At 42.9% G+C, this 26,040-nt stretch overlaps 1 protein-coding gene across 2 annotated transcripts in view; it reads right to left on the bottom strand.

Annotated features, from left to right (window-relative positions):
- The window catches only part of TBXAS1 (thromboxane A synthase 1), a 194,930-nt gene that overhangs the window by 82,998 nt on the left and 85,892 nt on the right, over positions 1-26,040 (bottom strand). For both annotated transcript variants that reach the window (XM_015135045.3, XM_001109275.5), the window contains exon 5: positions 5,469-5,585. In XM_015135045.3, coding sequence (XP_014990531.1) covers positions 5,469-5,585 — 117 coding nt within the window. The remainder of the gene's footprint in view (positions 1-5,468; positions 5,586-26,040) is intronic.

Raw genomic sequence — 26,040 nt, 5'->3', positions numbered from 1 at the left:
GTAAGCAATCTAGCAAAAGACTGTGAAAATCTAAATCTACAGTTGTGCTTTTTAAAACATTAATTCTTTGGGGGATGGAGTGAAAACTCTGGCTGGTTAATCAGACAAAATCCTCCCTAACGACACCACCACCACCACCACCACCACCACCACCACCACCAAGTCAGTTGTTTTTCCAGGAATGCTCAGCCATCCTTTTCTATGAATTCCAATAACTTGTTTGTCACTGGCTATGATTCCAGTAGTCTCTTTTTCCTGACTTGGGGATGCATGAATCACATTTTCCCTGGTCCTCTGTTGCTCTGCATTATCCCTGGGATGACATAAGCCAAAAAAACCCAAAAAAACCAAAAAAACCAATTTTAATTTAAATACAAATATGGCTTCATGATATGATGCTCATTTTAAAGCAACTTTCAAGCATTGTTGACTGAGGCAACCGAACAGCCACATAAATAAAGACAACACCATCCAGAACTTTTGAGTATTGACCATACTTAAAGACACAGGTAGAGAGGGACTTAGGCTGCAAGGTTCTAAAGGAGAAAGCCTCAGAATTCCAAGGGGAAACAAACCTTTATTTCAAGAATAAACTGTGATGTTTGATAACAAAAGTCCAAAGGCTACTTACAAATTCAGAAAGGACTAGAGATGCTGGTATTTCAAAGCTATTTCCAGGAAAACAGACTCAGGTACCCATAGTCGAGTATCTGTGGCTCAGACGCTCTGAGCTATTTCCTATCTCTGTGACTCATTTTCCTCTTTGTGTCTGTGACTTTGTGTATGTGTATGCATATATGTATATATATTTGTGACTCTCTAAAGGAAAAGCCAGTTTGCTGTATCCTCTTATTTAATTTTTTCTTGATAAAATTATTTCCCTTTCACTTTTTTTAGCTTAGTTTCATCATGTATCCTTAGGTAGAACAGGTAGAAAGCTTCTCAGTTCTTTGATTCTTCATCCATCCATTCATTAATTGTTCCTGAATGTCTGTTGTGTACCTAGTGTGTGCAGTTAACAATAAGGAAAATAAGAAAAAATAAAAAAGCCTTTGTCCTCCTGAAGCATCCGTCTAGCAGAAGGGGACATACAACAAACAGGTAAACAAAATGGGGAATGTTAGCTAGTGATAGTTCCGCAGAGAAAAATAAAGCAGTGGGGAGGTGGGGGTTCAGGGGCCAGGTCCCTCGAGCCTGGAGATGCAGTTGGTCTGAGATGGTCAGAGAGGGGACCAACAGGAACACTCACAGCGCCAGGGCTTTCCACGCTGGCTCTCAGCAGAATCTTTTCAGGCAACTCGTGACATGCATATTCTCAGTTACCCTTAGAAATTCTGATTCTATAGATCTTGGGGTGGCTGAAATGATGTATTTTTAACAACGGTCCTAGGTGATTCTCATGCAGCCCTTGGTCCCACAAAGTTTGAGAACCAGTGACTTAGACAGCAAAGGCAGCTGGGAGATTAAAGTTTGAGGAAGCATCCAGAAACCAGGAGGTTTTGGGGAAGAAGACAGGACACTTCTCATTTTGTCCCCTCCACCCATCTTCCACCGCCTAGAAGCAGCCCCCCTGTCATTTCCTGCATCCTGTCCACACCACGGCTTAGAGCCTCAGCTCCCCTGCTCTTCATATGCAAAGGCAAGCTGCTTTTGGAATTAGGAAAACTCTTTCCTCTCCTAATAAAGCTTGCTAACATACAGTTCAAAATTGAGCAACTACTTCCTTGTTCTGGACAGCACCTACTGTGTACCTCGGAGGCACCTTCAGGAGCAGTGGGTGCCACTGATTCCTTGGGTGAGAGAAAATTACAGGGAACACGATCTATGGAGCATGAAACAGACATACATTGGTTTCACGTTTCAGAAATATTATCTTTGCTGTGCACTTTTTCGTCCTCGTGTTTCTTTCCATGTGAGCAGCATTTAACACCTCTGGCTGCTCCTTCCTCTTTGAAATGCTTTCCCCTTCCACATTCTGCTGGTTTCCATTTCAGGCTGTTCTTCCTGAGTCTTCTTTATAGGTTTCTCCTCCGCTCCTCCCTTAAATATGGTTCTCCCCAGAACCATATCTAACACATATGCTACACGTCTCTGTGTTTTGAAGACCATCTTTCTTCCCCCTCCCACCTGAGCTCCATCTGCACAGCCAGCTTCTTCTTGAAGGGTCTCCTTCGGGGCCTCCCAGTAAACTTCAACTCGCCAGGTCTAAAATCCCCAGAGGTGGGGAAAAAGTTAACTACTCCTGCCTCTGGGATGGAATCCTTTCAAATGGAAACCCAAGAACCTAAATTGAACTATATGGAGTAAAAAAAAAAAGCCTTTCAAGGGAATTTCAAGGTTATTGATAGTGTGTGGTAAATAATGGGCTCGATGAAATCTCTCTCTTACCTCTTGGTTTTCTTTTTTTTTTTTTTTGAGATAGAGTTTGGAGTCTGACTCTGTTACCAAGGCTGGAGCGCAGTAGTGTGATCTTGGCTCACTGCAACCTCTGCCTCCTGGGTTCAAGCGATTCTCCTGCCTCAGGCTCCTGAGTAGCTGGGGTTATAGGTGCGTGCCACCACACTGGCTACTTTTTGCATTCTTAGTAGAGACAGGGTTTCACCATGTTGGTCAAGCTGGTCTCGAACTCCTGACCTCAGGTGATCCACCCGCCTCAGCCTCCCAAAGTGCTGAGATTACAGGCATGAGCCACCTCGCCTGACTTCTCTTGGCATCTTAATGCTGTGGACAGATTGAGTAACTCTATTTTCTGCAATTAATTCAGGCACTATGCATTTGATTTCTGGACTATAGGGAGAAGACTGGACCTCAAGAGCACTGGATTTGCTTGGGAGATGACAATGTATCACTTTCTGGAGTATCCCCTGTAAGGGGTTAAAGGAATCTAGACCGTGATAAAATTCCTTATCAAAGAATCATAGCCCAGGACTGCTAAACTTTATTTTCCTTTCCTTGCTTACTTTTCTTTCTTTCTCTTTTATTCTCTTCTCAGATACTCTTTACCAATTTCTTTTTCACACACAAGGTTCTTTCTACTTCTATAGTGTGGTGAAGCCGTTGCTTTTGAATAAAGACATATACGCTAGTGATGCCAGCCCTAGGCTCACCTACCTCTCCTCTCTTCCCCTGGCCTTCTCTTGGCTAACTCAACCTTTTAGTGGTTGGATGTGAAAAAGGGGCACATCCCATGCAGCTTGTCTACATGGTTTAGAGCAGTGGTTTTAGTTTTAAGATGCAGGCCGTTCCTTCCCATTCTCCCGTGAATCCTCAATAGAGAACACAGATCGGAGTGAGCAGGGCTAATGGCTACAGTGGAAGCAGGAGCCACTTTCCTCGCATGTCCTCGTGGGGAACTTCTGCTGGTCGTGGTTCCCAATACTGGCTTTACATGACAATCACCTGGGGAGCCTGAAAAAAATATCCTCAAACGCAGGCTGCATCCCAAAGCAAACCAACTGAATCAGAATTTCTAGGTGTGGGGCCCAGGCAGCAACAGTTTTCAGAGTCCCCCAAGTAATCCTGGTGGACCCCACTGACCAACGGCTGCATCTGTGTCACTGCATCTCCTGCTGTCTATGCTGTATCAGACCCAGTCTGGGAGGAAGGAACTGAGCATATGTGGGCCACGGGCCAGCCCCGATGGCATCTGCCACCCCCCTGCAATTGTCCCATTCTGGGTGAAGTATTAGCATAGCAAGCCCATGTGATCAGATGGGGACTCTATCTTTCAAACAGCTTTACCAGTAAGATAAGAGAAAATTTTATTTCCTTTGCCTACAACCTGTTTCTATACCTCAGTTGGTTCCAAACTTAGGCAGAAAATAGAGAAGTGTTGCTTCTGACCCTCCCCCACCCCCCAGCTTTCCACCAAGGCCCCGTTTGCTATACTTCCCCTTCCTGCACCCTCCAGACAGCCCCTGGCACAGTCCTAGGTGGCCTCCGAGCACCACTGGAAAATCACATGGAGGTAGCAAGCGGTCAGGCAGAGACGCGAAGAGCGCTCTGGAGCTGGATTCTGATTTTGGCTCTGCTGCTTACTAGCTATGAGACTGGGAGCACGCTACTTAATCTCTCTGTGCCTAGTTTCCTCCTCTGTAAACCAGGTTAGTAATAATAAGTATGACAGTATTTATCTCGCAGGAGTGTGGTGAAGAGGCAGTGTGTTAGTCTAAATGGGCAACCCTTGGAACCTGACTCTGAGCTGTGAGTGTGAGCTGGCGCTGCGTACAGAGGCAGGCTCTGCCCCCAAACACCAACAGCTACCCATGGAAATGCAAATCAAAACCTCATTGAAAATGGGAGGGATCACTAGTTTCTGAGTGTGTTTAATTGGATATTACGAGGTGTGGAACTCCCTCCTCTTCTGGGGGACTTCAGAAGATTTATAGGAATTCAATCAGGACCATATGGGTGAGCATCTTGAGCTTAAGCTAAAAGGAGCTTTCATTTTTATTGAACTGAAGACAGGCTACTCTGGAACATCCAGACAGGGTGGATGGCAGAAGCCCAGGGCACTCCAGCCAAGCTTTGGAAACTCCCTTGCTCTAGAGATGCCTGTGTACCTGAGACTGGAACTAAAGAAGCCCCTTAGCCCCTTCATATCATAAGGGGTCAAGTTCTCTCTCCCTTGTGGTTGCAGAATTCAGAACAGCGAACACCAAAGCCTGACCAGCTTTGAGCTGCCAGGCTCAGATACAAAACACAGCAGTCAGGATCTGGTGTGTGAGACATCGGTCTGGATCCATACAAACACCAGGTTTTGGGTGCACAGCTGATAGGAAAGAGTGGGTCATTGAGTAGGGAAAAGAGAGTGTCCAGGGCCCTAGAGAGCTGGTAGCATCTTGTGGAGCCTGCCCTTCCCTTGAACTTGGCCTGGAGGTTAACTTGGGTGTTCCTGCCTGCCATGATCGCCCACTCCTCCCCAGTCATTCACTGCCATCACCTCCCTATTTAAGATTCGATTGGCAACTCACTTTTGTTTCATGCTGTTCTCTAGTTTCTTGCTATGTAAAGTGTGGTTCACTGTCCGGAAACAATGAAATTACCTGGCAGGGTGTTATAAACGCAGACTCTTAAGCCACCCTGGCCCTCTTGAGTCAGAGCCTGCATTGTAGCCAGATCCCCAGGTGATCCATTATGCATGACAGTCCAGCAGACACTTACAGTTTCCTCCTGGGGTCCCCAAAGCGCCTCAAGCTTTATCTCTGGACACAGGCGAATGCCCTGTGTACTTGTTGACTCACAATTCATTTATGGCAACTGGGGATGTGGGAGGCTGGAGAAATGAAAGATACTCAACACAGGGTGTGGTGCTTTCTGCATAATAGAGAGGTCTGAAGGTCCCAGTGGGCAAGGCATTTCGATGTGTCACCTGGGCAAGTCATGCAACATGAACTGGCTCTCATCACGATTTGGACAGAAGAAACCTGCTCAGTAAGAGAAGAGAGTTTGCATTTCTCATGTCTTACCTCGTTCAGCTTTTCAGGACTGAAAGCAGACATCAGGGCACCTCTGACCTCTTCCCATCTTTTGTCACGTAAAAACAGAACGCTGTCGGCTACCGACTTGAACTCCAAACCCGACGCCTGTTGGGAAGTAGCAAGCAGAGGGTCAGGACTCAGAGAGTCAAAGCCACCTTGGTGGCAATACAGGTCCATGACAAACACCCTGGTTAAAGTCCATCGATGGCCAACAAGTTAGGAGGCTGCTCTTGCAAGGATACAGAGGAAGAATATAAAGGCTCACAGGCAATGATAGAAAGAATCATGGCCAGGGCCCAGAGGGAGCAGATGGGCAAGCTCTGGTGGCTCAGTTGTACCTGCTACGATGTGGTCATCATCATACGCACAACTCAATGGCTTCTGTGTGTTCTGCAGTCCCCCTACTGAGCGAGGATTCCCTGAAGACAAACAAGGCACGCTTCCCGGAGATGGCCTAGTCTTTCTTGGTAATTAGTATCATGTGTGAACTTCATGGCACAGGGTTTTGTGTGACTGGATTGGTTAGGTTGGACCCGGAGTTGACAGACTCACTCATCTGGACCCTTGTTGTATGGGTTGAGGGAGAGGGAAGGGGGAAAAGGAAAGACCTTCAGAAGCATGTGCCAGGACAGCTGCTTCCAAGAGCGTGCCTGCCATCATGTTTCTGTGTTCTACCAGTCATTCATTTTTTTCTCAGTCAGCCACCAGTGGTTGGTAGCCTAATATTGTGTTATGGGATGAATTCGGCCCCCCACCCCAAACTTCATATATTTAAATCCTGACCCCAAGAACTACAGAATGTAACTGTGCAGTCAGCCTTCTATATCTGGGCATTCTGCATCTGTGGATTTAACCAATCCTGAATCAAAAATATTCAGAAAAAATTTCACCAAGTTCCGAAAAGCAAAACTTGAATTTGCCCTGTACAGAGAACTACATTGAATCCATGTACATGAAGTGATGTGTAGGCATTGTATTAGGTATTATAAGTAATCCAAAGTTGATTTAAAGCACACAGAAGGATGTACGTAGGTTATATGCAAATACTATGCCATTTTATATCAGAAACTTAAGCATCCACAAATTTTGGTGTCCTGAGCAAGGGTGGGTACTGGAACCAATCCCATGAGATACTGAGGGATGGCTGTATTTGGAGATAAGGTCTTTGAAGAGGTAATTAAGGCCGGGAGTGGAGACTCACGCCTGTAATCCCAGGACTTTGGGAGGCCGAGGCGGGTGGATCACCTGAGGTCAGGAGTTTGAGACCAGCCTGGCCAACATGGTGAAACCCCCTGTCTATTAAAAATACAAAAATTAGCCAGGCATGGTGGTAGGCACCTGTAATCCCAGCTACTTGGGAGGCTGAGGCAGGGAGAATTGCTCAAACCCAGGAGGCGGAGGTTGCAGTGAGCTGAGACTGCACTACTGCACTCCAGCCTAGGCAACAGAGCAAGACTCTGTCTCAAAAAAAGAGATAATTAAGGTAAAATAAGTTCATTAGGGTGGGTCCTAATCCAACATGACTGGGGTGCTTATTAGAAGAGGAGACTGGGACAGAGACACACACAGAGGGAAGACCATGTGAGGATATAGGGAGAAGACAGCCATGCACAGGTCAAAGAGAGAGGTCTCTGGAGAAACCAACACTACTGACACCTTGACTTCAGGCTTCTGGTCTTCAGCACTGTGGGAAAATCAATTTCTATTGTTTAAACCCCCAGTCTATGGTTGGTTGGTATAGTAGCCTAGTAAACTAATTCAGGGTTCAAGAAGTTGTCTATACCGTCTTGAATGAAAAAGACTTTGCGGCCGGGCATGGTGGCTCACGCCTATAATCTCAGCACTTTGGGAGGCCTAGGCGGGTGGATCACCTGAGGTTGCAGTGAGCCGAGATCGCACCACTGCACTCCAGCCTGGGGGACAAGAATGAAACTTCATCTCAAAAATAAAAAATAAAAAAAGAAAGAAAAGAAAAAGACTGCGTTGGCCCTCATGAGTTAGCAGTCTAGAGGGGAAGCAGAGAGTAAACTCTTAAGCTAACCATTAGACGGAAAGTGAATTTTCCTGGAGGGAAAGTGTATTTCTTGGAGAAAGTATATTTTCCTGGAGGGAAAATGGGGCAAGGTGGGACATCGGTAGGGAACATGGTTGGGAGGCTTCTCTGAGGTGAGCACTTTGGTCTCCTCATTCCTTCTTCCCAGGCCATTCTGTTTCTTTCTATAACCAACCGTCCCACTAAGTGGTCAAAAATGGAGCCCCCACCATTGGTCAGAGTGTCGCCAGCCTGCAGGTTCCAGGCTGTGGGGAGACAGGGGGTTGGGGGCCCAAGCAGTCTCAGAACCACGTGTGCTGCATGGTGACGCTATTTCTTTTCACTGTTTTAATTATAGCTGAAACATGAAGCCAGTCATCAGAATTCAAAAGCCTTGTAAAAACTCCTATTTAGAGGAAAATTATAATTTTCTGATAAAATATGAACACTCAAAATAAGCCATAAAACATAACTGCAAAGTATCTAGAGGGGAGTTAATTATATATTAGAACCAAGATGCTGGGATATTTTTTCTGCAGAGGAATACCTCTCTATATTTAGAAGGAAATTCTTTAGGAGCGCCATGGCCACTCAAGAGAATTATGGTTTTATGGAATTTGGGGAACATAATCCATTTGTTTGGGTTCCAGAGTTGAGGGAGGAAATCATACATTATGTGTATTTATGTAGTGGCAAGATGCAGTCCTGTGGCACACTACATGGAATAAAGCATTTAACTCCAAGGAAAGTGGGGTGATGGTTTACGTGGTTCTGATGAGACGGAATAAATTAGAGCTAAGAGTGAAGACTGACTGGATCTTGTACCTATCCTTAAGACTTAAGGGTGAATTTACACTATTTTTTTCTTGCACCTGAAAGACAAATGTAGTCCTCCTTGCAATATGTCAGCATGGCCTTCAAGTATCTTTCTCACCAGCCTGCCATGACACTGTGCTCCTCTGGGCCTGGAAATTCCATTAGAATCCTCCATTTTTTAATGAAATCATTTGGGGCTATTGGTTATTGCAATGTTTTGATTTCTGAAAAGATTTTATTTATTTTTTTGAAACAGGGTCTTGCTCTGTCACCCAGGCAGTAGTGCACTGGTGTGATCATGGCCACTGGAACCCCAAACTTCTGGGCTCAAGCAATCCTACCCTCTCAGTCTCCTGAGTGGCTGGGACTAGAGGCACATGCCACCATGTCAGACTGATTTTTAAGTTTTTTTGTAGAGATGGTGTCTCACTATGTTGACCAGGCTGATGTTGAACTCCTAGCCTCAAGGGATCCTCCCACCTTGGTCTCCCAAAGTGATGGGATTACAGGCATGAGCCACTGTGCCTGGCCTCTTTTCGTTTCTAGATGTCCCACGTTAAGAGGTAATTGATCATTTCAAAAGAGCAGTCAGATGGTGAGGGCACATTGAATCATGTCATATATGAAATAGTTGTCAGATTTTGGAATTTTAAACTGGAAAAGAGAAGATTTGGAAGATCAGATAGTGGTACTTAGGCATGTGCCCAATAAATATTTATTGAATACATACTGCATGGGAGAGGGAATTTAGGGTTTTTTTTTTTTTTTTGGTGATCTTGAGAAGTGGAATTGTGTTTAATAGGGGAAACTATGGGGAAAATTTCAGCTTATCTGAAGGAGAACTATTCCAATAGTCAACAGACAAAATTATTCAAAGATAAGATAACCTGCCTTGAGCGATGAGCTTCACACTCCTGGTGACTATTCCACTTCTTGGAAATCCTGTACCCAAGGCTTGAGCATGCAGAGGGGTTTGGTCTACAAGCCTTGCAAGAAGTTTTTCAACTCTGATACTTCAGGTATGGAAAGTCACTGCAGCCACTCTTTTTCTATTAGTTTGCCTACACATTGATTTAAAAAACTGTGGTAAAATACACGTAACGTAAAATTCACCATCTTAACCTTCTTTTTTTTTTTTTTTTTGAGATGGAGTCTTGCTCTGTTGCCCAGGCTGGAGTGCAGTGGCACAATCTCGGCTCACTGCAAGCTCCGCCTCCTGGGTTCACGCCATTCTCCTGCCTCAGCCTCCCGAATAGCTGGGACTACAGGCACCCCATCTTAACCATTTTTAAGAGTACAGTTTGGTGGTATTAAGTACACTCACATGGTTGTGCTACTATCACCAGCATTCCTCCACAGAACTTTTTTCATCTTGCAAAAGTGAAACTCTGTGCCTATTCAACAATAGTTTCCATGCCCCCTCCATATCTCCCGCCTGTCCACATATGTTCATTGTCTAGATTTACTGAAAGATGCCTTGAAAGAGACAAAGGATTTCCCCCAAAGGAATGAGTGATATGGTTTGGCTGTGTCCCCACCCACATCTCATCTTGAATTGTACCTCCCACAATTCCCACGTGTGGTGGGAGGGACCTGGTGGGAGGAAATTGGATCATGGGATCAGGGCTTTCCTATGTTGTTCTTGTGGCAGTGAATAAGTCTCACAAGATCTGATGGTTTTATAAAGGAGAGTTTCCCTGAACAGATCCTCTTCTCTTGTCTGCTGCCATGTGAGGCGTGCCTTTCCCCTTCTGCCATGTTTGGGAGGCCTCCCTAGTCACGTGGAACTGTGAGTCCATTAAACCCCTTTCTTTTGTAAATTGCCCAGTCTCAGGTAGGTCTTTATCAGCAGTGTGAAAAATGGACTAATTCAATGAGTAACAAGACTGGTAAGTGTGATGGAAGCCAGACTGTGCATTTCATGCAGGAAGGGGACTCTGCAGAAAGGAGGTCCAGGGACATAGCTTTCTAGGCTCCTGTCTGTCAGCCTAGCTGTGTCCCAAGCCTCCAATCACTCTCTGGTCAGGGGCTTCCAGATGGCAGGCCATGACCAGTCATGAAATCAATGCCATGAGTGGCAACCAGCATTTAAAAAAAGGAGACAAAGAGACAAGAGATAGACAAGATTAGAAAATACAGAGGAGCATTTAACGTCAGGGAAAGTATTTTGTGGTTATTGAACTTGTTCAAGATGTGTGTGTGTGTGTATGTGTGTGTGTATGTGTATGTGTGTGTGCATGTGTGTGTGTGTATGCGTGTGTGTATGTGTATGTGTGTGTATGTGCGTGTGTGTGTGTGTATTCTGTGTCAAAATGTGAATGTGTTTCTTACTGTAGATCATAGTCAAAAAAGTTTGAAAAACTGAAACTAACCCAAACCTCAAACCCGGGAGTTGTTCTCTCTCAACGACAATCTTGTCAGTCACAACTATTAAACCTCTCTTTGATTGGCCAACTCTCTCCATCTCTACAGCCGCCACCCTGGCTGAGGTCACCATTATCTCAGCCCCTAACTGATTTCCCTGCCCTCAGCCTTGTCATACCCATCCGTACTCCACCCTGTAGTCAGTGGGATCTTTCTAAAGACAAATCTAGCCCTATCCTCCTGCAAACTCCCTAACTTGGTTTATGAGGCCTGGTATGTGCTGGCCAGTTCCCCATCCCTTTCTGAACACAAAGCCCAAAGGAGTTCCTTAACTTCCCAATCCCTCGTAGAGTCTGAAGTCACAGGGCTTTCTGGAAGCTCGGGTTGCATTTGCTACTCTGGGATGGGCAGGATAATGCAGTGGTAAGAACATTGCCTCTACAGTCAGATGCCTGGGTTCAAATCTTGGCTCCGTGTGACTCTGAGAGCTGACCTCTCTGGTTTGACCTCTCTACAGTGTTTCAGTCTGTAAAATGGGGATAATAACATTACCAACCTCTTAGGATAGTTGTCAGGCTTCACTGACTTCACAAATATTTATTCAGTGCCTGGTATGTGCTAGGCCCTAATTTAGGTGCTAAGGATACATCTGTGAACAAAATGAAGCTCCGTGTCCTCACAGAGCTTGCATTCTAGTGGGAGAAGGTGGACAATAAGCATGAGAAATACACTGGACGGTACAGTAGGATGGGGTGAGGCGTGTTATTAAATTGGTCAGTTGGCACTGGGCTCCTACATAGGTGAGATTTGTGCAAAGCCTCGAAGGAGCTGGGGGTTTGGTGGGCATGGGAAACATTAGAGCAAAGGCATCATGTGTGTGAGGACCCTCAGGGACGTGGCACGGCTGGAGGGGAGGGATGGAGGCAGGCCAGAGAGGGCATGGAGACCTGTGTGTGGAGGGCCTCCAGAACCTTGGTAGGATTTTTACTGCACATGACACAGGTGGTCATAGCAGAGTTTCGAACAGAGACATATCTGAGCTGACTTCTGTTTTAAAGAATCTCGCTGTTAGGTGTTGAGAATCAACTGTGAAGAGCCAGGATGGAGGCAGGTAGAGCCATCAGGAGGAAGCACAGTGGCCAGGAGAGAGCGGGGGTGGAGGCTCAGGCCAGGGAGCTGGACACAGATATGGGGAGAAATGATCAGCTTGGCATGCTTTGAAGGTAGAGCCAACAGGATTTCCTGATGGACTGGATGTGAGGTGGGAGAGAGAAAGACAGGAGTCAAGGATGACTCCAAGGGTTTTGGACTGAGCAATCGGAATGATGAATGCAGTTAATACATTTACAGCTATTAGATATGAGTTCTAAATTTCTTTTCGAAGAATCGATATGTCAGTATGTTCAATTCTTTGCCTTCTACTTTTAAACTTAACTTCCTCACAAAGCAACCTGTTTTGATTACCTGCTCCACCCTGATTCACTTCAATCACCTGCTCCACTCTGACTCATTCTGATTTCCTACTCTACCCTGACTCATTCCGATTACCTGCTCTGTCATAGCCATTTTTCCAGCCAAACCACTCACCCCATCACTCTCTTTAAATTAGCCAATCGGAATTAGTTTAGCCTGTGCGGTCTAATCCCAGCCAATAAGGGAAGGACACAATAGCAGGGGCCACGTGAGTCAGGGATAAGAACCCCTTCCCCTCCCTTGTCCAAGTGTGCGCTCATCATTGCTCCATCTGTGAGGGCATACCCTTCTATAGAAGTAACTTGCCTTGCTGGGAATTAAAAAGAAAAATTTATATTCTTGTGCTATTTCTTTTGCGGCACCAAAACTTTATTTATAACACAGCTTTTAGGACAGTCCTTGGCACATGGTGTTGAGATGATGTCGCGTTATTCCCTTAGATCCTTGACTATGTCATCTCTCTAGGGTCTGGTCCTTCTCGTGAGCTGTTTTTCTCTTTCTCTGAAACTCTAGATCCCTCTCCAACCTCCTTTCTCCTTTGCCTGCTAACTCCTATTCACTTTCATGAACACAGTTTAGAGAACATCTCCTGAGGGAAGCCTTATTGACTGGACTTCATCCCAAGGACTTCGTGCAGATAACAGCTTACTCCCATTTTAAAAAGATTTTTTAAAAAAGTGATCCTTAGGGGCAAGTTCACTGATAAGTAATGTTTACTCATTCTTTTTTTCCCCCCATAGGGACAGATCTATAGATGTGGGAAGCAAAACGTTTGTGATTTCCAAGCACAATCTTATGGGGAAAGAGGAGAAGCAACAGGTTGGTGGTTTCATGGCTGACAGAACACAAAAGACAAATAAAACTCTATTAATCTGGAATCAAATAGAGACCCACAGATTTCTACACTTATCCCAGTCCAATTGAACATTTTATTTGTTGTTTTCACAATGAACTACTGATCTGCAGAAATCACAGCTGAGAATAATTAATGTGCAGAGTCATGATTTAACATTAATCTGGATCATCCCATGAGCCAGCATAAACTGAGCCCCAAACCAGATAAAGACTTACAAGAAAGAAAAATTATAAGCCAATGTCACTCATGAACACAGACAGAAAAGTTGTAAACAAAATATTAGCTAATATAACTCAGTGATAAATTACAAGAATAATTCATTAAGACCAAGTGGGACTTACTCCAAGAATGCAACTTTGATAATCAATGTAACTTGTTGCATTAACAGAATAAAAGAGAAAACCACATACAATCTCAAGAGATGCAGAAAAATATTGATAAAAAGTGACACCTATTCATAATAACAACTTTCAGTGAACTATGAATATAAGGAGACTTCCTTCACCTAAAAATGACATTTACAAAAACACCTGCAGTTAACATTATATTTAACAGTGAAATGGTTAACATTTTCTGAGGCTGGAAACAAGATAAGTATGTCCATTATTACACTTGTATTTGACATCGTAGAGAGGTCAATAAGGCAAGAAAAATAAATAAAATTTGTAAAAATTGGAATGGAAGAAGTAAAACTGTATTTATTTGTAGATAACATGATTGTATAACAGAATATTTGAGAAATATCTATAAATAAACTTCTAGATTCAATATTGAGCTTAAAAATATTGTTGGATACAAATTTAATATACAAAAATTTATTTCTACACACGGGCAACAAACTACCGAAAAACGACGTTTTAAAAATGTAACTTACAATAACAGTAAAACTATTAAATATCTACAAATACATTTGACTAAGGATGTACAAAAGACCTGTAGTCTGGAACTATAAAATATTGCTAAGATAAATTTAAAATACCTAAATATATAGAGGTTCCACATTCATAGTTTGGAAAATTCAATATTGTTACAATGTCAATTCTTCAAAACTTAACAAGATTATTATGGTACTGTAGTTGTGTTGTGTAAACTACTAATATCTTAAGTAGAAAGATGAAAAGATGAACCAATTGAAAATAATAACTACAACAACTTTTCAAGATGTAGACAGTACAATAAGATATAAACAAGAAAAAGTTAAAAAGTGGGAAGATGATGTTAAAGTGTAGAGTTTTTGTCAGTTTTATTTTTGTTTGTTTATGCAATCCATGTTAAGTTGTCATCAGTTTAAAATAATGGGTTACAAGATTATTTGCAAACTATGATAACCTCAAATCTAAAAACACACAACAGATACACAAAACTGTGTCTGTTCTCATGCCTATAATCCCAGAACTTTGGCTGGGGCAGGCAGAGCACTTGAGGCCAGGAGTTTGAGACCAGCCTGGCCAACATGGTGAAATCCTGTCTCTATGAAAAAAATAAAAATAAAAATAAAAATAAAAAATAGCCGGGTGTGGTGGTTCACACCTGTAATCCAAGCTACTTGGGTGGTTGAGGCATGAGAATTGCTTGAACCTGAGAGGCGGAGGTTGCAGTGAGCTGAGATCACGCCACTGCACTCCAGCCTGGGTGACAGAGTGAGACTGTCTCAAAAAGAAAAAACCAAACCAAACAAACAGAAAAAAACTAGAAATCAATAAGAAGAGGAATTTTGGAAACTATACAAACACATGGAAATTAAACAATGTTCCTGAATGACCATTGGGTCAATGAAGAGATTAAGAGAGAAATTGAAAAATTTCTGGAAACAAATTATAATGGAAACACAATGTACCAAAACCAATGGGATATGACAAAAGCAGTACTAGGAGGAAGATTTATAGTTATAAGTGCCTACAGCAAAAAAGTAGAAAAATTCAAATAAACAACCTAATGATACATCTTAAAGAACTAGAAAAGCAAGAGCTAAAGCCAAAGTTGGTAGAAAAAAAAAAGAAAGAAAGAAAGAATAAAGATCAGAGCAGAAACAAATGAAATTGAAATGAAGAAAACAATACAAAAGATTGACAAAACAAAAAGTTGGTTTTTTGAAAAGATAAACAAAATTGACAAACCTTTAGCCAGACTAAGAAAAAAAGAAAGAAGGCTCAAGTAAATAAAATCAGAGATGAAAAAAGAGACATTATAACATTATACTCAAAGGATCATTAGCAGCTACTATGGGCAACTGTATGCAAATAAATTGGAAAAATTCAATGTCCCTTCATAATAAAAACCCTTTAAAAAAGGCATAGAAGGATCATCAATCAACGTAATAAAAGCCATTTACAACAGACCCACAGTATCATACTGAATGGGGAAAAACTAAAAACCTTTCCTCCAAGATCTGGAACATGACAAGGATGCCCACTTTCACCACTGTTATTCAACATAGTACTGGAAGTCCTAGCTAGAGTAATCAGGCAAGAGAATGAAATAAAGGTATCCAAATTGGAAAGGAAGAAGTCAAATTATCTCTGTTTACAGATGATATGATCTTATATTTAGAAAAACCTAAAGATTCCACCAAAAAGCTATTAGATCTCATAAATGAATTCAGTAAAGTTGCAAGGTACAAAATCAACATACAAAAATCAGCAGCATTTCTATATGCCAACAGTGAACAATCTGAAAAAGAAACCAAGAAAGCAATCTAATTTACAATAGCTACAAATAAAATGAAATACTTAGGAATTAACTTTACTGAAGAAGTAAAAGATCTCTACAATGAAAACTGTAAAACACTGACACAAGAAATTGAAGATACAAAAAAAAGGAAAGATATTCCATATTCACGAATTGGAAGAATCAATATTGTTAAAATGTACATATTACCTAAAACAATCTATAGATTCAATGCAATCTCTATCAAAAGAGTGACATTCCTCACAGAAATAGAAAAAAACAATGCCAAAATATGTATGGAACCACGAAAGACCCAGAATAGCCAAAGCCACCCTGAGCAAAATGAACAGAACTGGAGGAATCACATTACTTGACTTCTAATTATATGACAGAGCTATAGTAACTAAAATAGCATGGCTCTAGCATAAAACCAGACCCATAGACCAATGGAATAGAATAGAAAACCCACAAACAAATCCATACATCTACAGTGAACTCATTTTGACAAAGGTGCCAAGAAGAACCATTGAGAAAAGGATAGTCTCTTCAATAAATGGTGCTGGGAAAAGTGGATATCCATATGAAGAATAATGAAACTAGACCCCTATCTCTCACCATATACAAAAATTGAATCAAAATGGATTAAAGACTTAAATATGAGTCCTCAAACTATGAAACTACTAAAAGAAAACACTTGAGAAAATATCTAGGACATTGAACTGGGCAAAGATATCTTGAGTAATACCCCACAAGCACAGTCAACCAACACAAAAAAGGGAAAATGAGATTGCATCAAGTTAAAAAGCTTCTGCACAGCAAAGGAAACAATCAGCAAAGTGAAGAGACAAGCCACAGACTGGGAGGAGGTATTTGCAAACTACCCATCTGTCAAGGGAATAATAACCAGAACATAGACGGAGCTCAAACAACTCTACAGGAAAAAAATCTAATAATCCTATTAAAAATGTGCAAAAGATCTGAATAGACAGTTAAAAAAGACATACAAATGGCAAACAGGCAAATGAAAAGGTACTCAACATCACTGGTCATCAGAGAAATGCAAATCAAAACTACAAAGAGATATCATCTCACCCCAGTTAAAATGGCTTATAGCCAAAAGGCACGCAATAACACATGCTGCCAAGGACATGGAGAACAGGGAACCCACATACACTGTTGGTGCAAATGTAAATTAGGACAATCACTACGGAGAACAGTTTGGAGGCTCCTCAAAAATCTAAGAAAACTAAAAATAGAGCTACCATATGATCCAGCAATCCCACTGCTAGGTATATACCCCAAAGAAAGGAAATCAGTGTATCAAAGAGATATCTGCACACCCATGTTTATTGCAGCACTGTTCACAAGAGCCAAATTTGGAAGCACCTAAGTATCCATTAACAGACAACTGCATAAAGAAAACGTGGTACATATATACAATGGGAGTACAATTCAGCCATAAAAAAGAATAAAAGCCTGTCATTTGCAACAACGTGGATAGAATTGGAGGTCATTTTGTTAAATGAAATAAGCCAGGCACGGAAGGACAAAATTGGCATGTTCTCACTTATTTGTAGGAGCTAAAAATTAAAACAATTGAACTCATAGAGACAGTAGAATGATAGTTACCAGAGGCTGGGAAGAGTAGTGAAAGAATGTCGGGGGAGGTGGGGATGGTTAATGGATGGAAAAAAAATAGAAAAAATGAATAAGAGCTAGTATTTGGTGACTATAGTCAATAACAATTTATTTGTATGTTTTAAAATAACCAAAAGATCAGCATCATAAGACAGGGCAAGAAAATAAAAGATTATAATTGGATTGTTTGTAACACAAAGAAAGGAAAAATGCTTGAGATGATGGACACCCCATTTACCCTGATGTGATTATTACACATTGCATGCTTGTATCAAAATATTTCGTATACCCCATAAATGTATACACCTACTACATACTCATAAAAATTAAAAGTTAAAAAAATGTAAAAAATTGACAAGCTGATTCCTGTAAACATATATATGGAACCAAAAGAACTAGAATAACCACGAGAATTTACACTGCTATCTCTCTCTCTCTCTCTCTCTCTGTCTCTCTCTCTTTGTCTCTCTGTCTCTGTCTCTCTCTCGGACAGAGTCTCACTCTGTTGCTCAAGCTGAAGTGCAGTGGCAGAATCATGGCTCGCTGCAACCTACACCTCCTGGGCTTAAGCAATTTTCTCACCTCAGCCTTCTGAGTAGCTGGGACTACAGGTGTGCACCACCATGCCTGGCTAATTAGAACCATTTTTTTTTTTTTTAGTAGAGACAGGTATGTTACCCAGGCTGATCTCAAACTCCTGGCCTCAAACAATTCCCCCACCTTGGCCTCCCAAAAATTATAGGCATTAGCCATAGTGCCTGGCCACACTGCCATCTTTCAAGATCGATGACAGAGCCGTACTATTTAAGAGAGTGTGATATCGTGATATTGGTGCAAGGATAAACAAAAAGACCAACGAACTGGACTAGAGTCCAGAAGTAGACTCACACATACGATCTCTTGATTTATGACACAGGTGCTGTTCAATTCAGGGGGGAATGGGTGGTCTTTTCAACAATGGTACTGGGGCAATTGGATATCAATACAGAGAGAAAAAAAAATGAGCCTTGATCCATACCTTACTCTATACACAAAAGTTAACTGGAGATAGATCATAGTCCCAATAGTGAAAGGTAGAACCATGATGCTTCCAAGAGAATATCTTTGTGACCTTGTATATAAGGCAAGAGTTCTTAAAGAGCATACCAAAAGCAATACCACAGAAGAAGATTTTGATAAATTGGACTTTATTATCAAAGGTTATTATTAAGAAATATAACACACAAACCATGGACTGGGAGAAGATATTCACAACACGTTTATCTGACAAAAGACTCAGGGCAGAACACACAAAGAGCAACAAGTCAATCAGAAAAAGTCAAACACCTTAAAATAACAGTGGGGGAGGGGCAAAGACTCAACAGGCACATTGTAAAGGAGACTATTCAAATGACCAGAGAGCAAATGAAAAAGTTCTCGGCCGGGTGTGGTGGCTCACGCCTGTCATCCCAGCACTTTGGGAGGCCAAGGCGGGCAGATCACCTGAGGTCGGGAGATCGAGACCAACCTGACCAACATGGAGAAACTCCATCTCTACTAAAAATACAAAAATTAGCCAGGCATGGTGGTGCATGTCTGTAATCCCAGCTACTCGGAGGCTGAGGCAGGAGAATTGCTTGAACCCAGGAGGCGGTGGTTGTGGTGAGCCGAGATTGCACCATTGCACTCCAGCCTGGGCAGCAAAAGTGAAACTCCATCTTAAAAAAAAAAAAAAAGAAAAAGAAAAAGTTCTCAATGTTGTGGTCATCAGATAAATACAAATTAAAACTGCAGTGAGATACCACTACTATCCAGCCCCTGGAATAGTTACGATGAAAAATAATGGCAAGATGAAAGTGCTGGCTAAGATTGGAACAACTAGAGCTCCACTTTATGGGAGTATAAATTGGCTCAACCACTTTGGAAAACTGTTTGGCAGTATGTACAAAAATCCACCACACACCTACTCTCATGGGTTAGCAATGCCACTCCTAAGTTTTCAAGTTTTCATAAATGCCTGTTGATATATTAACCTAATTCATAATAGCAAAAAACTGGAAACCTAAATGTTTACTGTCAGAGGAATAGATTGTGGTGTTTCTATACATTGGAATGCTACATAGCAATGAAAAATGCAAACTATGTTCACGGTCTTGCTCTGTCCCCAGGCTGCAGTGCAATGGCACGATCATAGCTCACTATAGCCTCAAATTCCTGGGATCAAGGCATTCTCTTCCCTCAGTCTCCTGATTACTTGGGACTACAGGCACACACCACAGCGCTTGGCTAATTTTTAAATTTTTTTTTTTTATAGCGACAGGGGTCTCACTTTGTTGCCCAGGCCGGTCTTGAATTCCTGGGCTCAAGCAATCTTCCTGCCTCAGCCTCCCAAGGTACGAGATTACAAGACTGAGCCACCACACCTGGCTATATTAATCTTAATACATGGCGTGGATGACTCTTACAGACACTATGTTGAGCAAAAGATGCCAGAACAAAAGGACACATACTGCAAGTTTACATTTATGTGAAGTTCAACAGCAGGAAAAGAGAACTCTATACAAATCGATGTCAGACGAGTGGTTTTCTCTGGATGGTAGAGATGGGTTGACTGAGAAGAGACATGAGAGAACCCTCTGGAGTGCTGGAAATGTTTGTATCTTGATCTGGGTGGTGGTCACATAGGGAAATACATAGACAATAATACACTGAGCTTTACACTCAAGATCTGTGTGTGGAAGTTACTTCAATGTAAAAAATACTAAGGGATAATAATCATTTAATTTGGACAGACTTGAATGCTGGATGAACACCAACAAGATGAAAATCAACAGATTTAATTATAAGGCTTCATATTTAGGTTTAAAATTTAGTTGTTTAGTGCATGTGATGGAAGCAACCTGACCTGCAAAAAGTCACGTTCAAAAGATCTGGGAACCTTCACTGAGCACTCGCTTGTCGGGCTGTATTGGGCTATCACTGTCAGGAACAGAGGAGGTCTGTCCTACTGCGCTCATGGGAGCAGTGTCCGGCCTCAGGAAGGAGTGTCCTACTGTGATGCGTAATGAAGTTAGACCTCATCAGCTAAACGATGATTTTCAGACAGTGGCCACATTTTAAGAGAGGCGTTAAGAGCTGGCAGGAATCCTTTGACCCTGTTTTAATTTGGGTTTTTAATCTCAAGCAGGTGACTGGGGTTGCTGCCCTTTGATGACCACATGTTGTGGGTGGATTGCTGTTTCTCTCTCACAGGCTCATGTTAGGCTGCTTGACTCGGGATGATCACACTGCCTTCCTCGATATCTCTTGCAAGTGTCCTCTGAGACCAGGTTAAAAACTTCCTTTTTTAACATGGATCCCATTAGGATGTCAAAGGAGACACATGTGGTCATGTGTCCTCCTTCAAAGGGTGGCCCCTTTCAGGGCCTATGGGCCCTTTGTTTCCCACCTCCTAAAAGAGGCAGGAAGGAGAAGGTGAGCAGAGAGAGTGAGACGTCATTAGAGGGGTGATAACAGGTAAGAGAGGAAGGTGTGGTTGAACTTTGCCCCTGCTGCCTCTCTTCAAAGGGTGGATTAGTGCTGGCAGCCAGAGGGGGACAGAAAACCCAGCAGAGGGGCCCCTCGTTGTCTTCACTTGCTCTGCACCAACTAGCCATGCCTTGGGCATTTAGGAAGATGTGGATGAACTCCGCACAGAATGTGTCAAGACCACAGTCTCTGGCCCTCCCTGGCAATCCCACAGCAGGAGATGAATGGCTGCTATTTTCAACGATCTTGAGCTGGGTTAGCTGCACTTTATGTTTAGGGCTGTGCATGCTCGGCTCTGAGTGGTGTCTGCGATTATGCTGTGAATATGGAGTGACTACTGTGTGCCAGGTGCTGTACTGGCACTGGAACAATCAAGACAAAGAATGGAGGGTGGGAATGGGGTGGCCTATCACCAATACTTGTCCATCTTACAGCAAACACAGTCCTTTTCACATTGTTTCATCAACTCTTAGGTCATTCTCCAGCAATTAGGAAACCCTGTCCTGAGGAGCAGGTTATTGACACCTTGGCATTCCATGGATGCTTGAAGACAGCAGCAGAGAAAACTGAAGTTTTCTCGTGGGCCAGCCCAGTGATTCTCAACTGGCCTGGTAAAGCCACACAAGAACCACTGGCTCCTTCCAGAGTGTTGCAAACACATGGAATGCATTTCTGCTGTTACCGAGTTCATGTATCATCAGGAGAAAGGGATGAAAGGCATGACAATATGAAGCTATAGCCAAAAATGTTTTCTTGTGTTCTGGAACATGCAAGAACATGGACTCAAAATCTAAATGATCTCTGGGATGCCTTGAGAGATGATCAACAGTTCTGAAACAGTCACGCGGGCTGAGGGGCCAGCTGAATAGGATGAGGTGCTTCCAAGGACTCCAAGATATAGTGTTATACCTCAGTGCTTATAATGCGAGTAGAGAGAGTCAACTTGCTTACGCCAACTAGGCTGCAAAAATATTCATATCGAAAAGAGGACCACGGTCACAAAGACTAGGTACCACTGTTACAAACATTGTTTCTAATTCTCACACAACCAGGTACGGATGAGGACAGCCGCTGTGCAACTTGTCCCCTTCTCACCTGGAGACATGAAAGACCTGGTACTGCCCCCTCATTATATTATAATCAACTGAGACTCAAGAATTCTGTCACTTGGATAAACCCAAATTCTATACTTGAGGCTATTTTCAATTTATGTCTATCGCTATCTGGCTGTACAAAGATTTGAACCAAATAGGGTTTATATTTTGGTGGTTTGAAACAGTAAAGGTGTTCCTTTCACTAAAAATAGAATATAAAAAAACTAAAATATAAAAAAAATACCGAAAATGAAAACAGTAGTGGTCTTACTATTCTACATGTCGGTTTTCATTCATTCCCTCTGCCGGTAGAAGGTGGTCATAGAGATGACATCCTCTTCCCTCTCTCTGCAGGAGAGTGTCACTGGCCTGAGAGAACGGCCTCCAGGTGAGGTTGTGAGATGTGTCCACCACTCGAGGGGTCAACTCAGGGACATGCGGTGGCTAAAAACAAATTTGGGCTCTACCTGCCTAGTCAGCTTCAGTTACTGGAAAGGGGCCTCTTCTAATTATGGCAGTCCTGCCTGACAGAGTTCCAGCATTTTATCCACTGGGGAGGAGGAGGAAGCCAGGCGCTTGGGACTGTGCTTCTATCAGCCCGACAGCTGGCAGCGAGGGCCCCTCCTGAGCGGGGAAGGGAATCTGGGGGCTTGTTAACTCTTATCTTTGGAGGAAACTCTCCAACAGATCTCAGCAGAGTTTCTGGCCAGAAGCAGCGTTCAACAAGGACAAGGGTGTTCCTGATATCGCACTTGACATGCTTGGCTGCAAGAAGAAATTTTCCTGAGGGGGCCTAAGAGGGAGCTTGTTCCCTGTACCTGAAACTCCAAGTGGCTCTGTGGGACGCTGGTGGGACTCCGTGGCTCCCTGTGGCTGCCAACGGTCACATGAACTGGGCATCAAACAGACCTTAGGGATTAGCTAGTCTAACGTATTTTACACAGGAGGAAACTGAGAATCAGGAGGTTAAAGGATTGTCTGAAGGCCACTCAACTAACAAGAGGTAGTAAATCCGGAATCTGATTTCATTTCTTTAAACTAAAATCAAAGACATTTCACCATACTACTGGGCTATTGCTTAGAAGAGGGGAAATGGGAAGAAGAAAGGGAATGTCATAAGAAGGAGATTGGGGCAGAGAAAGACAGGGAGAATCAGGACTCAGTGACTTGATTTCCATGGAATGTTCTGGAATATATTCATTGAGAGACAAGAATTGATTTTATGGTTTATTTCTCTATTCTCATGCCTAAATTGTAGATATTAATATCCTGGTTTACACACTTATTTCTACTTCTGCCACCACAAAAGTTAGGGCAAGATGGCATAAATATCAGAGCAAGCTTTTACTAATTTCTTTTTGTTAAAAAGAATATATAAAGATAGCTTCCTGCTGAACCAAGAGTCTAGTAAGACACAAAATATAAAATCATTTTCAACAAGGTCTTGAAATTTTAGAAAAAACTCTGCAAGGCAGAGAGAAGTACATTTGAGCATTGAGAATCAATACCACTTAATGCTATTCCTGCGTTCCCAAGGCATCACAAGACACTCAGTACTTTTAAAGATGTTAGAATTAAAGTTAGCTACCATGTTGGAAATGAAGCTCAGTGTGTTGTACTGATTAAATGTAATGCCCTGGATCTGGCTTTTTCAGGACTTACCCATGTCCAGACATTAGAAAAGCAGGTGAAATGGGAGACCTGCGGGGAACAGGCATCCCATGGCGGCTGTCACCTGGGAATTCCAATGGGCAGCCCATCCTGCCACAAGAAGCTTCCAGTTCAGACTGGAGGGTTTCCTATGCACAGCAAAGACTTTTCGCCATACTGCTGGGCTATGGCTTAGAAGAGGGGGACGTTAAAAGAAGAAAGTGGGTGTTATAAGGAGATTGGGAGAGAGAAGGAGAGGGAGGTCACATAAAACAAAAAGGCCTCAAAATAGAGAGGAGGGCAGGCAAATGAGGTTGCACACCTGTGTTTCTGGTTTCACTGCCCTCTGCAGTCTGTTTGTGCTTGCAGGAAGAACTTCTGCCTTGCTCAGAGCTGTAGACCTGTAATGTGAATGGACCTTTCTCAAGAAGTGCACAGCTAAAAAAAGTTGGCAAGGTTTGACTGAAGCCATGAGAGCTTCCCTAGGTCATGCATGGCAACCACTCTCACAACTTAAATCGTGCTGCACATGTTTGAACATCTGAGTGTCTTCATTTACCCAATGTTTGATTTAAAAGAAAGAGAACCAGGAACTCCAGGTGAACGGTTTTCAAAAACTGTCAGTGGAGAAGTACTGGTTACAAGTGTAGGAACGAGTTCAAGGGGAGCAGTTTTATGGCAAGTCTGCCGAGGCCCCCTCTCTCCGCAATGGGTGCCAGCAGGCGGGTCCCTGTGGCCCCCACACAAGGGGGTCTGACCCACCCGTATCCCTGAACTGAGCTTTCCTTGCCAATTAGCTCTACAATGAGCCAACATGCTCTTTTCTTCCTTGAATAGGAGGCTTCTGCAGATACAGAGGACAGGAAGGTTTCCAGTGACTAATTTGCCTATAACTTTAGTTATCTTCACCAGTGCTAAGGAGTTTGTGGTTTCACAGTGACTCATCCTGCAATGTTCACAGCTGTGTGGAGAGCGAGTGAAGCAGCCCCTGAGAGGCTGAACCTGGGGCAGCCAGGGTGCTGGGTGTTGATGATTCTGGATAAAACCGCCCACCACGTCCATCGCATGGCTTCGGATGTGCCTCTTGTGTGTCAATGGTCTGGCTCAACCTGTGCTTGGAGAGGTGACCTCTGTGTTACTCATGAGGACCTGAGGGATGGCTCTCCATGCTGCCACTCCAGACCAGAACCCACATCTCCAAGGCAGTAGGCTTAGTGTTTTGACACATCCCTGACATGCCCATCTGACCAGACCAAGCTAACATGGGCCAAAGACTGGCCTACCTCTTATCACCCTTCCCACAGCTCCCGAACTCTAGGCCTTGATAGGAGGCCAAGAACAAGAAGTTCTGCCTCTGATTGTGACCATTTCTGCTGAGTCATCTGGACTCAGCTCCACTTTCCACAGATATTTGAAAAAGAGCTGCGCTATGGCTTCATTAGGTACTGTACCTGACAGCAAAGAAGAGCTCACTGAAAATGTCTAAATAAAAACATCCAAGTCCTGACGTACCAGGATGACTGAGCTTCTATAAATGCCAAGAAGACTGATTTGGGTTTGATAAGCTGTGGCTGCACCATCACAGAGCAGTTTCAGGAAGCACTGAGGACATTGATAGAGACCTACAAGGCCCACATGGAAAATGAGCAAGATGAAGCAACATTGCACAGACTCCAGTGCCCCAAAAATGGTGAATGAGAAAGCATGACGTTAAGAATTGCTGCTCTGGATCCAACCCATAGTCTGCTCCAGCCAGTGTTCTGGAGTTTGGAAAAGAATATTTCACAGGATGATATTTGAATTCACACATTTGTTCAGTGTTGATGTATGTCAGGGAGCTCCCTGTTGCATCACCCCCACCTCCAGCGAATACGCTCTATGGATCCCTCATGGGATGCTTACAGCTCATGTCAAATTTCAGAGCTAAATCCAGTTTCCCAAATCAGAGCCCTTCTCCACCAGGCTGTCCAGGGACAAAACTCACGTAACTCAAGCCTGAATCTGTGAGCAGAGATGGGCTCTCCCTGTTGGAGAATGAGAGCATGCATTATTTAAGTTCCTTTTCACTTAATTTATCAAACTAATATGCCGAGGTATTTTCTGTATCACAAGGGACCGTTTGGTAGCAGCTTGCATGGAGTAAGCATTTAATGTTTACCGAGTGAATGTATAATAAAGCTGAATCGCTGAATGCTTAAGTAAACATGGCCTATTAGAGGGAAGGCAACGTGGTGTCAGTAAGGAGAAATCACGTCTCACTAATCTCCTTGAGTTCTTTGAGCAGATAAATAAGCATACGGATAAGAGGGAACCACAGAACCCAATTTAATTTGACTTTCAAAAACCTGTGAGAAAATCCCAATTTAAAGACTGTTTTTAAAAAAATTGAGTCACTAAGGGTTGTTTTACCATCGATATGGAATTGGCTTAAAGACCATAAGCAAAGCTACACATAAGTGGATG

Source organism: Macaca mulatta, chromosome 3 (assembly GCF_049350105.2).
Source record: "Macaca mulatta isolate MMU2019108-1 chromosome 3, T2T-MMU8v2.0, whole genome shotgun sequence".
Classification (NCBI taxonomy): domain Eukaryota; kingdom Metazoa; phylum Chordata; class Mammalia; order Primates; family Cercopithecidae; genus Macaca; species Macaca mulatta.
The sequence above is the reverse complement of the archived record's forward strand: the minus strand, read 5'-3'. Positions and strand labels throughout refer to the sequence as shown.